General features: G+C 28.3%; 9 protein-coding genes across 9 annotated transcripts; 4 read left to right on the top strand and 5 right to left on the bottom strand. All coding sequences in view use genetic code 12, as the record gives it.

The window, feature by feature from the left end:
• Positions 1-1,901: 1,901 nt before the first annotated feature.
• RPF2 (rRNA-binding ribosome biosynthesis protein) lies at positions 1,902-2,897 on the top strand (the record flags this gene model as incomplete). The annotated part of the gene is made up of 1 exon (XM_051765195.1): positions 1,902-2,897. The coding sequence occupies one exon, from the start codon at positions 1,902-1,904 to the stop codon at positions 2,895-2,897; it is 996 nt and encodes a 331-aa protein (XP_051618533.1).
• A 214-nt stretch (positions 2,898-3,111) lies between these two features.
• Positions 3,112-6,267, top strand: KGF54_004490 (uncharacterized protein; the record flags this gene model as incomplete). The annotated part of the gene is made up of 1 exon (XM_051765194.1): positions 3,112-6,267. The coding sequence occupies one exon, from the start codon at positions 3,112-3,114 to the stop codon at positions 6,265-6,267; it is 3,156 nt and encodes a 1,051-aa protein (XP_051618532.1).
• A 31-nt stretch (positions 6,268-6,298) lies between these two features.
• On the bottom strand, positions 6,299-6,667 carry DAD2 (Dad2p; the record flags this gene model as incomplete). The annotated part of the gene is made up of 1 exon (XM_051765192.1): positions 6,299-6,667. One exon carries the CDS (start codon positions 6,665-6,667, stop codon positions 6,299-6,301), a length of 369 nt encoding a protein of 122 aa, XP_051618531.1.
• A 159-nt stretch (positions 6,668-6,826) lies between these two features.
• Positions 6,827-7,975, top strand: SGO1 (Sgo1p; the record flags this gene model as incomplete). The annotated part of the gene is made up of 1 exon (XM_051765191.1): positions 6,827-7,975. One exon carries the CDS (start codon positions 6,827-6,829, stop codon positions 7,973-7,975), a length of 1,149 nt encoding a protein of 382 aa, XP_051618530.1.
• Positions 7,976-8,002: 27 nt separating this feature from the next.
• Positions 8,003-8,929, bottom strand: CDC21 (thymidylate synthase; the record flags this gene model as incomplete). Its single annotated transcript, XM_051765190.1, has 1 exon — positions 8,003-8,929. One exon carries the CDS (start codon positions 8,927-8,929, stop codon positions 8,003-8,005), a length of 927 nt encoding a protein of 308 aa, XP_051618529.1.
• A 619-nt stretch (positions 8,930-9,548) lies between these two features.
• Positions 9,549-9,854, bottom strand: WH11 (Wh11p; the record flags this gene model as incomplete). The annotated part of the gene is made up of 2 exons (XM_051765189.1): positions 9,549-9,595; positions 9,671-9,854. 2 exons carry the CDS (start codon positions 9,852-9,854, stop codon positions 9,549-9,551), a joined length of 231 nt encoding a protein of 76 aa, XP_051618528.1.
• Positions 9,855-10,791: 937 nt separating this feature from the next.
• Positions 10,792-11,463, bottom strand: KGF54_004485 (uncharacterized protein; the record flags this gene model as incomplete). The annotated part of the gene is made up of 1 exon (XM_051765188.1): positions 10,792-11,463. One exon carries the CDS (start codon positions 11,461-11,463, stop codon positions 10,792-10,794), a length of 672 nt encoding a protein of 223 aa, XP_051618527.1.
• A 249-nt stretch (positions 11,464-11,712) lies between these two features.
• Positions 11,713-13,782, top strand: KGF54_004484 (uncharacterized protein; the record flags this gene model as incomplete). Its single annotated transcript, XM_051765187.1, has 1 exon — positions 11,713-13,782. The coding sequence occupies one exon, from the start codon at positions 11,713-11,715 to the stop codon at positions 13,780-13,782; it is 2,070 nt and encodes a 689-aa protein (XP_051618526.1).
• Positions 13,783-13,793: 11 nt separating this feature from the next.
• On the bottom strand, positions 13,794-15,119 carry PEX2 (ubiquitin-protein ligase peroxin 2; the record flags this gene model as incomplete). The annotated part of the gene is made up of 1 exon (XM_051765186.1): positions 13,794-15,119. The coding sequence occupies one exon, from the start codon at positions 15,117-15,119 to the stop codon at positions 13,794-13,796; it is 1,326 nt and encodes a 441-aa protein (XP_051618525.1).
• Between the last annotated feature and the right edge of the window lie 124 nt (positions 15,120-15,243).

Raw genomic sequence — 15,243 nt, 5'->3', positions numbered from 1 at the left:
ATTTTGATGTTATTCTAGCAAAGAGATGAGTACAACAATATTTTCAAATTATTCCGCTAAATATCTCATATATAATAAATTATTATATTCTCCTTGACTTGAACAATTTTCTTGGGGATGATTAGTATAATAAGAGTTGAAATGGCGCGGAAATTCTTTGTGAGTTCAGACAACTTTTTTTGTATGTTAATTAACCTCAGCAAATTACACGCATCAAAAAGGTCCTATAGTGTAGTTGGTTATCACATTCGGTTTTGATCCGGATAACTTCAGTTCGAATCTGGATAGGACCTTTTCATTAATTTTGGTCCTATAGTGTAGTTGGTTATCACATTCGGTTTTGATTTATATAGTCAAAAACTCCGGATAACTTCAGTTCGAATCTGGATAGGACCTTCTAATGAAATCATCCAGTTTTTTTTGCATCCACTGATGTTTTCTTTTGAAAGACCTAATTGCTTTTTTTTTTTGAATCCAAAATCAATATGAATCAAAACGGTTGAGAGACTTGGTTTTTCAATATAACGAAACAACAGACCTCTTAGAAAGAAGTGCTAAATAAAGGAGTAATAGTCATAATACGCTTCAAACGTTTTTTATTGCAACCTTTCAACCATAAACTTTAACTTTAATTTTATAAATAAATCAAGATCATATGCAATTCTTGAATAAGCCAAGCTTTTTAATACTTAACAGTCATTGGTCATATATGTATTTTAAAGCATTGAACTGTGTCTATGTTAAACTTTGTTTTCTACATATATGACGTTTAACAGATCTTAGATTTAGAGACTTTTCTTTTTATTTTCTAATCATATGTAAAGATCAAAAATCCGTATCTGAAACAAGCTTTGAACAGGCTAAGTTATTAGTCATTATTTTGTAAGTTGTTGAATTTTAAAATTAAACTTTTATTATATAAATTTTGTTACAATTCGCATTCAAAATATATTGTGAAACAGATTTGAATACCAATTTAAGGAAATTTAATCTTATGTGAAAAAAAGTTTCTATTCGTCTATACTAATTTTAAAATCCTAAAACTTTAAAACACTTCTGAATGACATAATTCACTTGTCGTTTTATGCTTCAAATAGTGATTTCAAAAATTTTAAAGTTCGTTTGTCAAGAAAATAGGAAATTATTGTTTTTTTTTTGCCTCCTTTTCTACATTTTTATTTATAGTTTTCGTAGTTGCAAATTACAACGGTACATATTTAATTTTGTAACAGAAATTTTGCACATTACATGAACAATTAATACGTATTGTAATAGTTTTACACAGTTCATATAAATAAGTGAATAAAGTATTAACTATGAACAGAAAGATACCAATTTAATAAACTGAGACAACAGCTTAAGTCAACAAACAGAGCTACAAAATCTCAAAAAGATGCTATATTATTGTAAATTTTGCTATAAAGATTTTGATTTAGAAATTGATTGTCAATCACATATTAGAAAATGTCAAAAACAACCCCTAGATTCACCCAAGACAAGTTTTGAAATAGAGACTAATGATGAAGAAGCTGATAAAGAAAACAATAAATCGTTTATTACTAAAAAGCTACAGCATATTATTAGATTCAAGGATAAGGTGGTAATAAAAATTTAAAAGAGCAGTTAAAGTTGGTAAAATTATCTAATAATTTCAGAGCTATTAAAATGACAAAAAGGTCAATGAAGGACAAATATAACTTTTAAGCTGGTTTTTGAAGGTTACATACCCTTTATTTGTTTCATTTAAAATTTATATAGTTTTGCAATAAAATAATTTTGTTAAAGAAAAATTAATTTTGTGTTTTTAAAAAAAGTTACAATCTCATCTCTATTTAGATTATTTCTAAACTCATTCCAAATATAATCAACTACTTCAAAAACACACAACAACCACCAACATAATGATTAGAACGATAAAACCAAAGAATGCACGTTCCAAAAGAGCATTAGCTAAAAAAGAAGCGAAATTAGTAGAAAATACAAAATCAGCATTATTTGTACCAGGATCAACAGGAAATAAGTTATTACATGATATAATGTGTGATTTAATGGCTATAAAAAAACCATTTGCTAAAAAATTTTCCAAAAAGAATGAAATAAGACCATTTGAAGATTCATCAGAATTAGAATTTTTTGCTGAAAGGAATGATGCATCACTAATGGTATTCTCATCAAACAATAAGAAAAGACCAAATACTTTAATATTCACGAGATTTTTTAACCATAAAGTATATGATATGATTGAATTAATGATCATTAACCATAAATTAATCCAAGATTTTAAAAAATTAACATTCACAATAGGTTTAAAACCAATGTTTGTATTTAATGGACCAGCATTTGATAATCATCCAGTATATCAACAAATAAAATCATTATTTTTAGATTTTTACAGAGGTGAAGAAACAGATCTACAAGATGTTGCAGGTTTACAATATATAATTTCAATAAGTACAGGAGAAATTGAAGATTTAAATAATGATAAAAATTTACCACAAGTTAATTTCAGAGTATACAAATTAAAAACTTTTAAATCAGGTCAAAAATTACCAAGAGTTGAACTTGAAGAAATTGGACCAAGAATTGATTTCAAAATAGGAAGAAGAATAACTCCTGCACCAGAAGTTGAAAAAGATGCTTATAGAAAACCAAAACAATTACAACCAAAAGAAAAGAAAAATATTTCAACTGATTTTATGGGTGATAAAGTTGCTCAAGTCCATGTTGGTAAACAAGATTTAAGTAAATTACAAACTAGAAAAATGAAAGGATTAAAAGAAAAATTTGATCAAATTAGTGAAGATGAAGATGAAGAAGATGATGTATATGTTTCTGATGAAGAATATTTTGCTGATGAAGTTGAAGATGAACCACAACAAAAGAAACAAAGAAGATAAGTAGGAAATAAAAATAGCATTTTAATAATAATCTGTTAGGTTTTGTAGTTATTATCAATAATTCTATAGTCTTGAACAGTAGTTAGAAAGACACTCACGATATTTTGGTAGCACTATAATTTTGAAAAAATATCAAAACATCAAAAGCAGCATAATTGACCACCAAAAACACAACTTACAGACTCACTACATTATAATATCATTTCACGTATAAATGGCGTCAATATTCAAGCCACGTACTTTGAACAAACAAACTACACCCGTCAAACCACCAAGCAAATCAGATATATCTCTGAATGTTGAAGAATTAACTAAGAATAAACACTATTGTGTTTCAAGATTACCTGGTTTACCACAAATATTAAAAACTGAACAATTCAATAATGCATACTCCGATTTAGATTCAAGTTATTCATTAGTCATAAATGATGATTCAATATACGTATGGAGTTATAGATCAATTGATACCCAACCATTTTCAATTCATTTCCCAATAGATAAATCAATTTATAAATTACCAATGGCTATATTAACTAGACCATCGTGTGGTACAGATCAAGATCCTGGACTTATAATAATTGATTCAATAACCGGGTTTATTAAATATTATGAAAGTGTACAACATGCACCAACTTTAGGATTAATAAATGACAAATCATTAGAATTACAAATTAACTTACATAAAGATGAAGTTATAACATTAGCTGAAAATGTAGAACCATCAGGTATATGTATTGCAACTTCTTTACAAAGATGTTTAATGATTTCATTAAGAGATTACAAGAGTAAACCGAATCTATCATATATGGAATTAATTAATCCAAATTCAGGAATTTTATCAAAATTTTTTAGTAGAGAAGATAATGAAATTGTTGCTATAAGATCAGGCAACAACCAGGAAAACCAGGACTTGACATCACAACAAATTTTGATATTGGATTTTACAGGTACTTTATATCTGATTTATTACTGTTTATTATCAGCAAATGCTCATCCATACATCGACAAGCAAAAATCATTTAAACAAAGTTTATATGTCGATGTTGAAACTTATCCTGGATCTCAGAACACTGTTAAATGGTTAGATATTTGGCCATTAACTGATAAAAATTACTACTTAGCACTTTGTTATTTGAATGGTAAATTATTGTTAGTCACTTTAGGTTGTGATAATTCGGGGGCCATATTTTATGGAGCTCATCAATTAAATAGTATAGAACATATCCCAAATAAACCAAGATTATTTTTACCAAAACCTGGGAAAACTGCATTTGTTATAGCTGATGAAAATATTATTATGACAGATATAAATACTTCATATATTGAATCAAAGCATACCTTTTCATATTATAAACCAAGATGGGAAGATATTATACGTTTGAGAGAGTCAACTGAAATTATAGGTTATGGATATGAAAATCAATCACCAATCTCAAATCCATCTATTATTTTAATAACTAAGGAATTCGGAGTACTAAGAATTGAAAAATTCCCAGAAACAAGTACCACTAAAACAACTCCCGAAGAACTTAATAATCCTTTATTTATTGTAAAATCACATATTGAACAAGGTATATTTTATTCAGATTCGATGGAAATTGATTTTGATTTGAGTAATAGATTTGATTCATCAGTTATTGAAAAAGCTATAGAATTAATTACAAATGAAATAATGACTTCACAATCTGCTTATATCCCAAAATCATTACCATCTATTACTGAAATAACTCAATTTAAGATTAAAATTTTTAAAGAACTCATAAATTATTGTAAGAGAAATTTCAACAACTCAGACATCATAGTCGAAATTGTCGAAGACTTAGAGAAATCAAATCTTGCATTAAACTTATGGAAATTCATAGATTCCAAAATTAATGGTAACAACAATGACAAGAAATATTTTGAAATATTTAAAAAGTTAAAGCCAGATTATAGAGATTTTTTCACCCACGATATAACAAACATAAATGAATTATTCTTGACATATTTAGATAAATTAGTTGACCAAGGACTTTTCACTGGTTCTTTAATAGTGTCGGCATTGTATGATGGGGTTTATGCAAATAGTATAACTTATGCTGATGAAGAAGAAGCTGATGGTACTGCTTGGATCTTTGATACAAATTTATTGATTAAAGTTGAAAGTATTTTTAATAACGATTATGTCAAAGGAACAGCAAAGGATGGTAATAAAGAGGAGATTTTGAAATTTGTTGAACTTTTATACTATTTCTTCAATTTAGCTACTAAAATTACCGAGGAAGAAGACTACACTGAGATTTATTATGAAAATAAACAAGATTGGATTAACTTGTTGATTAATTTGAATTTAGAAAATGATGCAATAAACATAGCAGAAAAATACCGAGATTTTAAGTCATTAGCAGAAATATTAAGTTCGCAAAAAGATACTACTCCAATAAACGAATTAAAATATATTGATTATTTTGAAAAATTTGGTTATCAATTTGCTTCTGCAGTTTATGAAAATGAACTACAAAATAATAGAATTCAAGAATTGATTTTGAATTTTACAAATTATAAACATTATTTATTGCAGTACTTTCATGAAAATCCTGCATCAACTGCTTCAGTATCATGGATTCGTTATATATTGGATGAAAAATATACTAACGTTTCAGAGGATTTACAAAGAGCTCAACTTTATAATGATCAAACCGTTGATAATCAAGTTACTCAGTTATCAATTGCCAAATTATCAGCTATTGCATCCAATGAAGCAACAGAAAAAATTAATGCAAATTTATTGAAATTAAAATACCAAATATCAATTAGAAATCAAATTACAAATAACAGTAGAATTGAAGCCATTAAAAGTCCGTTTTTTAGTGATCATTTCCTAAATCCAAAAATCGATTCTTCGTATAAAAAAGATGTTGTTAATTCTTATTTTCCTAAATTACAAAAAAATAAAAGATTAAACGATGACCAATTAATTGATTTACTAACTACTATAAAACCAAGCATTCTCAAGAATAATAACTTTTATTATGCATTCAAAGTAGCATTATTTTATTCTAGAATATTGGATGAAGGCAAGCTTAATCTTATATTGCTAAGATTATTAACATTATCAACCGATTCTATAGATACCAAGTTATCAGATAAAGAATTAAATTCATCAATTAAATCTAGTGCAGTTTTCAAAGCAATTCATAATCAACCAGAACTCATTAAAATGACTTATGATTTAGTAAATCATTCACCAGTAGTATTGCCATACTCAAAGACAGACCTTGCGTATTTTAACGATTCCTTGTTACAAAATTTACAAATTAGACTCAAGGATAAACAATTTGTTGATTCAATTAATTCCATAATTGAACAAGCTAAAATTGTACCAATATAGATGAATTTTTATAAATAAAAGTAATTAATTCTTATTCCACGATTTCTTGCACTTCTTCTTCAACTTCCTCCTCTTCTTCATCAACATCAATATTATCATTTTCATCATTTAAATTAATTCTAATTAAAGTCTCAGGATAAAGCTCATCATCTTTTTGTTGTTGTTGTTGATACTTTAGCAATCCCAAAGAAGCTAAACTTATAGATTGTATAACTCTTTGCCAATTTTGTAAAATTAATGCAACACTTTCAGTTCCATTTTTCATTTTATTTATTTGTTGAGAAATTTCATCAAGATTCAAATTAAGTTCTTCTGTGAGTTGTTTGAATTGTTTTAATTGTTCTAGGTTTCTACGTTTTTCTGATATTTTTTGATATATTGCTGAATTTTGTTTCAGCATTTTAAGGTGAATGCTGTAAGTAGTTTGATTCAATGATTTGGTGGTAGTTAATTAAAACACGATAATTTGTATTTGTTTTTTTTGTGTTTGTTTTTATCTTTTGTTTACATTTAGATTCATTATCATTACTTTTTACATTATCACTAAATAACCAAATCAATGGCAAGAAAAGCGGACTCAGTAGTACCAGAGATAGAAGTGGGAAGGCGGGCTACTATACATCAACAAAATACATCAAGATTATCATCACCTATATTATCATCAGAACCAAAAACCCAAAATAAAGATCAAAATCTACAACAAAAATATTCAGAATGTATAGAACAAAATGAAATTTTAACAAAAAGAAATAGAATATTTTCATTGAGGATTACAGAATTGGAAAACAAGATTAAGTCGTTGAACAAAGAAATCTCAAAATTAAAAGAAAATGAAATATTGGGGCAGTCTTTAATTGAAATAGAATCAAATTTTCAAGATAATTACAACAGCTTTCTCAGTGGTATACAACAAATACGACAAAAACATGGATTAAAACTACCGGTAAATAAATTCTCAACTAGTCATAAACCAGTTAAGATTGAGCCTAAAACAAAAATTGATGAAGCTATACCGCAATATTTCAAGAAGGATAATATAAATTCAGAATCTTCAAAAATCTCAAGCGATAAATTTATTAATATTAGTGACGAACTGGATTATGAAGATGAAACGTCCGGCGTAAGAATAGGAGTATTTGCAAAACAAAGATCATCGGAGTTACATCGTAACGACAAAAATTCGAGTTTATTTGTACAAAGTGATTATGATGACGATAAAGTAGACAAAGAAGCTACAATTACAAAAGATGATGAACCACCAGTTAAAGATAAGACTTTTGATAAAAGTGTAGATCAGGAAATCAGTTTTATGGATAAAATTAAAGAAAGGGAAATTGAAGAAGATCTGGAAGATGATCTTATGACTGTCAAATCTAAGAAAGTGCAACACAAAAATGATATCATAGATTCTGATTTGGAAATGTCAGGTTTTCTTGATGTACAACCAAAAAACGAAGAACCTAAAGCTGATGATAGGTCTGAAAGACGAAAAACAAGATTGCAAAAAAAGAAAACTATCGTTACCAAAGTTACAGATGAAGAACCCGAATCAACAACTGTCAAAAGAAAAGCTAGACCAACTGAGGCACCCGAGAAGAGAAGAAAGCCACTTGCAAATAAAACCAATACAACTACAGACGATAATGGTAAGAAAAAAAGAGAAAATAGATTTAAAAATTGCGACTTGTCTATTTTTGATTTTGAATAATATAAATACTTTAATTAATTATTGGATCTATATACTCATTTTCATTTTAATTGATGGGTAAGGTTCATACCCTGAGATTTCAAAATCTTCAAATTTAAAATCATCAATACTCGTTATCTCTTCTTTTCTTTCTTCCTTTATATATAATTTTGGGAAATTCTTTGGAATTCTTTCAAATTGTTCTTTTAATGCATCAACATGATCTAAATATATATGTGCATCACCCATTGTATGTATGAATTCTCCACAATCCATATCAACTATATGAGCAATCATTTTTGTTAATAAGGCGTATGATGCAATATTAAAAGGAACTCCCAATCCCATATCACAAGATCTTTGATATAATAAACATGATAATTTTGGCTTTACATTTGATTCCGTATTTGACTTTGGAAAATTTACATAAAATTGACAAAATACATGACATGGTGGTAGTGCCATTTTAGGAAAATCTGGTGGATTCCATGCTGACATTATAATTCTTCTATCATAAGGATTAGTTTTTAATTTTTTAATAACATCTTGTAATTGATCATAACCTTGACCTTGATAATTTGTATCACAATCTTTATATTCTGCACCAAAATGTCTCCATTGAAACCCATAAACTGGGCCCAAATCACCTTCTCTTCTATCAACTAGACCTAATTTGTCTAAAAATTCTCTCAGTCCATTCCCTTCCCATATTTTAACACCTTTATCACTTAAAATTTTAGCATCTGTTGATCCTGCAATAAACCACAATAATTCATGTATTATTCCCTTTGAGAATACTCTTTTTGTTGTTAATAATGGAAATGATTCATTTGATAAATCAAATCTTAATTGTGGTGGTGCAAATAATGATAATGTACCAGTACCTGTTCTATCAGGTCTATGTTCTCCTTCATTTATGATTCTTTGACATAAATCTAGGTATGCTTGTTCTGCTTGATTTGGTGAAATGGTCATTAATGTGATGTGATCGTACAATGGTTATTGTATTGACTGTATTAACAGATCAAGAATCGCGTCTTAATTATTTATTTATTTATTTTCATTTATTTGAAAAAAGACGCGCGCATTTTAAAAACGATAGTTAATAGTAAATTGTCAATATTAAGTAACTGATAACAATTACGTAATGGACAACTATGAAATCCTAAATTTCCTTTTTTATTGCAAATTCCCTAGCTTGCTGGGAATTTCGTATAATGGTTTCTTACTATGGTGATTTATTCTCAGAAGATTGAAGTGTCGAAGAAACATAAATTTTTTGAAAACATAACTTAGTAGCTGTCGCAAGTAGCTACCAAACGAATAAATTTTTAAGCACTTGCCACAATTGACCTAGTATGGCCCCAAAGCTACGAATCGGGCTACCTGATCAAAACCAAATTGCGCTAAATGCTTACTGAACATTTCCTACTTTAAATTTGGACTTAAAGGATTTTGCGAAATTGTCTAACAAATTTTTCAATTTAAAGAATGCACAGTAAGCCCTTGTGATCTAGATTAAAAGGGTTAGAGAGAGCACTTACAATGTACAAAGCAGAATCTACACTTCTCTTTTCAAGATAAAAATTTTTTATTAATCATTAAAACAGCTGGCGAGCCAGGTGTAATATGTTATATAACCTAAAATAAAAATTAGCTGAAACTCCAAATGACTAACTTATAAAAGCAATTACATTACAGCAGCTTATTTTGAACCAAAGACGGCATCACTAGCTTTTTGAACAAATCCTTTATCTTCTTCTGGTTGTAATTTACCGGCAGCTGAATCAGCGTTTGATTTAATTTTGTCACCGAATTCTTCTGGGGTGCTTTTTTGACTATCTGGTTTAACAGCGTCTGAAATTTTGTCTCCTACTGATTGTCTACCTTCTGATGACATATTGATAATTTGTTGTTGTTGATTGTTTTGTCAAAAAAATTAAAAAGAAATTAGTAATAAATTTGGAATATTTCGATCTTTATATATTCCAAAATTCGGAAATATTAATTTGCTAATTAAGGGATAATCCTTTACAAAAGTTATAATAAATTGTGGAAATGTAGAAGTTATACAATCCTGTTAAATTAGTGTAGGTATATTTGTTGAATAATTACCAAATTTGGTTGCAAATAAATTATGAAGCAACTATGCGTAATTAGATTGCTCTCTTTCTTTAATTACAATATAAAGTAATAATATGTAAGATGTATTAAAATTTATAAATAAAACAAAAAGTTAAAAATATAATATTTGACAAGTATGTTTTAAAAATTTATATGTAAAATAGCAATATTGGAAAATTTATTATAACACTTGGCTTATTAAATTTGGAAATTTAGATTCAAATTAAAGTAAATCTTAAACAAAAGACCAAAAATTTTACTATTGTGTTCAGATTGAGACCAAACAACACCTGCTGCATAGCTTTATCTTTATATCTATGACCTGTTCTTTTCAGAATTGAATGATACGTTTCTTAAAATCTCAGTACCTTTGGAAATTCTAGGACCAATTTTATTTCGAGATTAAAGGTGCAAAATGTGGAGTAAATGTTTTAGAAAAAGTATTACGTGTATTAAATTGGCTCAAAATACAAAAATTGTAAACATTAAATCGTCATACCTTAGATTTACACTTTAATAATCATCTGTCACCAATTAAGGTTTAGTGAGTTATTAAAAGTACAAGAGCAATCATAAATACAATTGTACAACTACAATCGACTCCTTAAGGGAGAGTTTCATCTGAAAATTTGTATTTTTAGAAAATAAAAAATAGGGGATCATTTCGTTCATTCATTAATATTGATCATATGGAGTTAACTCCTCCACATTATCTATATTTGTAACCACCAAAAATATTTAAACCATTTTGGTTCAACCAATATACAACTTGATTCAGCAATCAATAAAGGTTTCTCATTGGGTTTTAAAGGTAAGGTTTCTAAATAACCACCAATTACAACTTTTCTACCTTTAGCTTCTTTAACTTTTGCATGTAAAACAACAGTACTTTGAGGAGGAGCTTGATTTTTGAAATCAATTGATAAACTTGCAGTCACTCCCTTTTTTGAAGGCAATAAAGGAAAACCAGCTGAACATAGACCTTCATCTAATATAGTTGATATAATACCATTATGAATTTGACCATCTTGACTTATCAATTTATCACCTAAATGATAGAAACTCGTTAGTTCTCCTGTTTTTTCATTTATGAATACTATTGGATCAATTTCCATTAAATCAGGTCCAAATAATAAACCAGTGTTTACATAGTTATTGTGATGTTGTTGTGGAAATGATTTACTTGAAGTATAATGTCGTAATTCTGGATTGTTTACTAGTGATTGATATTCTTTTGTTGATTCTATTTGTTCTATTACTGATTGATTGATGTTGGTTAATTTACGAATATCTATATGATCTTTTCTTAAACTTTTAGGAAAAGTGGCAAATCCTATACCAAAAGCCACTAGCGGTATCACCTTTCTCACTGTACCTCTAAACATTTGATAGATGATTATGTATTATGTTGTGAATTGTAATTAAACTATCACTTCTTAGCGGAGTATCCTTAATCTATTTTAGTTGATGGGAAATTTACGACGTCAATTGGTAGCTGCATTGGTTCCTTTATTTTTGTACTACTTTCATGTTTTAGATTTATAATTTTATTAAGAGATGAGTAGATTTTCATTATTTGATCTTACTATTATTTTTGAAAACATCTACTAAATTAATACACTCAGTTACTGAAAATGGGTAATAAAACGAAAGGTGTTAAACGTCCAAATGGAAATGTTCAAGATGCAGAGCAAAAGAGCTTAAAAAAAGCTAAATATAATAACAAGAAGAAAAATCTTCCATCTCCACCATCAGAAGAAGAACCTATAATAGAAGAAGAGATAGAGGAAAATAGTAGTGAAGATGACTTATCCATAAGTGAAGAAGAAGACGAATTAGATCAGGAATCAGAAGAAGACGAACTAGATGAATTGGATGATTTAGATGTAGAAGATGATGCAGTAAAGGAGAATCAAGAAATCCCAGACGATGATGAAGATGACGAAGTCTTTGTTGAAGAAGATTCAGAAAAACCAGTAGATCCAAATAAAAAATCTTCGAAAGAACAACATACTGAACAAAGAAAATTATTAAGTGAGAGAAAATTACAAAGAAAATCTGGAGCTCAAGTTCAAGACATTAAAAAATTATGGGAAAAATTGAGAGTTACTAAACCAACACCATCAAAACAGCAACGTGATAAGTTATGTGATGAAATATGGGATTTATCACATGATGTTATTAATGATTTAGTTTTAAAACATGATGCATCAAGAGTCGTACAAACTTTGATCAAGTACTCAAGTAAAGAAAGAAGAGACAAAATTGTAAATTCCTTGAAAGGTTCATTTTATCAATTGGCTACTTCAGCTTATGGTAAATACTTATTGATTAAAATATTACATTACGGATCAAAAGAATCAAGAGCAATAATAGTTAATGAACTACATGGTAAATTACGTAAATTGATGAGACATAGAGAAGGCGCTTATGTTGTTGAAGATTTATTTGTATTATATTCAACTGCTGAACAAAAACAACAAATGATTAGGGAGTTCTGGGGTAGTGAATATGCAGTTTTCAAAGATTCTGGTAAAGATAAAACAGTACTTGATGTCATACATGAATCAAGTGAGAAGAAACAATTGATTATGCAAAATTTATTTGGTACTATAAAGGCATCAGTAGAAAAAGGATCAACAGGTTTCCAAATATTACATGCAGCAATGAAAGAATATGTTACTGTATTGGTGGACGATTTAGAAGTAAATGATTCTGCGATAAGAGATTTTATTGATTTACTAAGTGAACAATTTGCAGAATTAGTTCATACACAAGAAGGTTCAGAAATTGCTTGTAACTTAATAGCTTTAGCCAATGCAAAAGAAAGAAAAGGTATTGTCAAGAGTTTAAAAACACATAAAAATGAATTAATTAAAAATGAATACGGTAACGTTGTTTTAATTACATTATTTTTGGCAGTGGATGATACAGTGTTAACTTACAAATCATTTGGAAGTGAAATGTTTACACCAGAATTATTACCAGAATTAATAGAAGATAAATTTGCAAGAAGACCTATTTTGTATATATTAAAAGGTTTAGATGGAAGGTATTTTTCACCAAATGTTAAAAAGGCTTTGTTGAAGTACCAAGCTTTAGCTTATGCTAAAACATCTAAAAAAGAAACTAAAAGACAAGAATTACTTGAAAAATCAATTGAACCAATATATAAAGCATTACTTTCTACTGAAGAGTTTGATAATTTATTGACTAAAAACATGGCACTTCAATCAATCACTGAACTAATCAACACACCAACTACTAATGAAAAAGTCAACAATACATACAGACCACAATTGATACAGAAAATATTCGATAAAACCATTAAGGGAGATGTATTAGAAGATTTCCACTTATTAAATAAGACACCATTTGTTTCAAGATCAGTAAAATCATTAATTCAAGGTAATAAATATAAATTTGACAACGATACCAAAAAGGTAATTGAAATTGAAAATGCTGAGGTGGTGCCAGGTACAGGAGTTGAATTTGCAGAAAAAGTAGTTGATGAAATTATAGATAATATTAAATTGAATGATTGGATAAGTGGTCAACCAGCTTTTGTCTTAGTTAGTGCTTTAGAAGTTTTACAATTAGCAAACTCCAAGAAAGCTAAAACATTGAAAGATCAATTAAAAAAACAAAAGAAAAATTTATCAACCGACGACAAAGGTTCAAAACTTTTGTTAGAATTTATATAGTAATAGACTACTTATAGCATCGCTTCATCAGCATCCATTTCTTCTTCATCGCTAAATTCGTCCTCACTTTCCTCTACCTGATAATCTTCATCAAAGATTGAAGATCTACGACTCAAATGTCTCTCCAACTTGGTAGTCGATACTTTTTCTAGTGGTTGAAAATTTTCTACTTCTTCACTTTCTGTTTCACTTTCGTTAACCTTCTCTATTTTTTCGTCTAATTCTTCCTCTTCATCATCTTCATCGTCATCCTCCTCAACCTTTATAGTAATAGCATCTTCATCAATTGCTTTCTCATCAGCCTCAAATTCTTGAAACCATTCCAATTTACTATTACACCTTAAACACAAAACATCTTCACCACTAATTTTTTTAATATTAAATTGAGTTGCAATACAAACATAACAATATACATGTTGACAATTTGTAATACATGGATTAGTCACTGGTCCAGCAGTTGTGAAAACTCTTCCACCAGATTGTGAAGCTTGTTGAATATTATAATGACATATTGCACATTCCAGTACTGGTAAATTTGTAAAAGGTGTAATTAATTTTGAATCAACTACTACCGAGTTTGTGGAATCTTTCAGGTTTGGATTTGTTGATTTTGAGATCATTTTTGTTGTGAATTTTTGGATTTTTTTAAGTTGTAATAATGGTAATAAAAATACCAAGAATTCAGTCATTACGTTCCAAACTAATTGTCTGTTTTGAAATTCGTAATTTACGTTGCTTCCGTTGAATTTTAATAAGTCTGATATAACTGGAGTTTCTGTAATTCCTAGTACTCTATGAACTACTGACGAATATTTACCGTTCACTAAGAAAATTGTAAAATTGATCAAATTTATTATTTTTAATGAATTATCACATTTTGTCAATATTTCAGTTCTATTATTAATAATTTTGTTTTTGATTTTACTGAAAATGGATTCATTGTCGTTGTTCTGATCTGTTTCATCTATCTGATATAGTTTCGTTTCTATCTTCTTATATAAATAAGTTCCAACTAAGAACGCAAGTAATAAAGTCTTTTTATTGAAACCAATAACTTTACCAGTTTTCGAGTTCGTCAATTTTAAATTTTGTAATGCATCTCCATAAGAAGATCCTGATTTCCATACAGTCAATTTAAATATTAATAAATTTAAAAGCAATGAATAAGTTTCTGGATGTTTACTAAATGAAAATTTACTAACAAATGAATTATTACTATTTTCGTGTAGCTGGAATATTGAGGAAAGCTGATCTTTTAGTAGTGAAAATAACTCTGAGTCTAGTATATTAGCATCTAACTGTGAAACTCTTGATGAAGGATATGATATTGGTTGCATTTGTTGGTTGTTTAATGATCTAGAGTTGAATATTTCTCCACATAATAATTTTTTTTGTGTGAATTTATTAAGCAGCGGATAAATAATAATATTTCTATTCTAGATTTATTAAAATAAGCTATAT

The sequence above is a fragment of the Candida jiufengensis genome (genome assembly GCF_024610255.1).
Source record: "Candida jiufengensis strain CBS 10846 chromosome Unknown scaffold1, whole genome shotgun sequence".
In the NCBI taxonomy this organism is placed as follows: Eukaryota; Fungi; Ascomycota; class Pichiomycetes; order Serinales; family Debaryomycetaceae; genus Lodderomyces; species Lodderomyces jiufengensis.
This window is presented reverse-complemented; position numbering and strand designations above follow the sequence as displayed.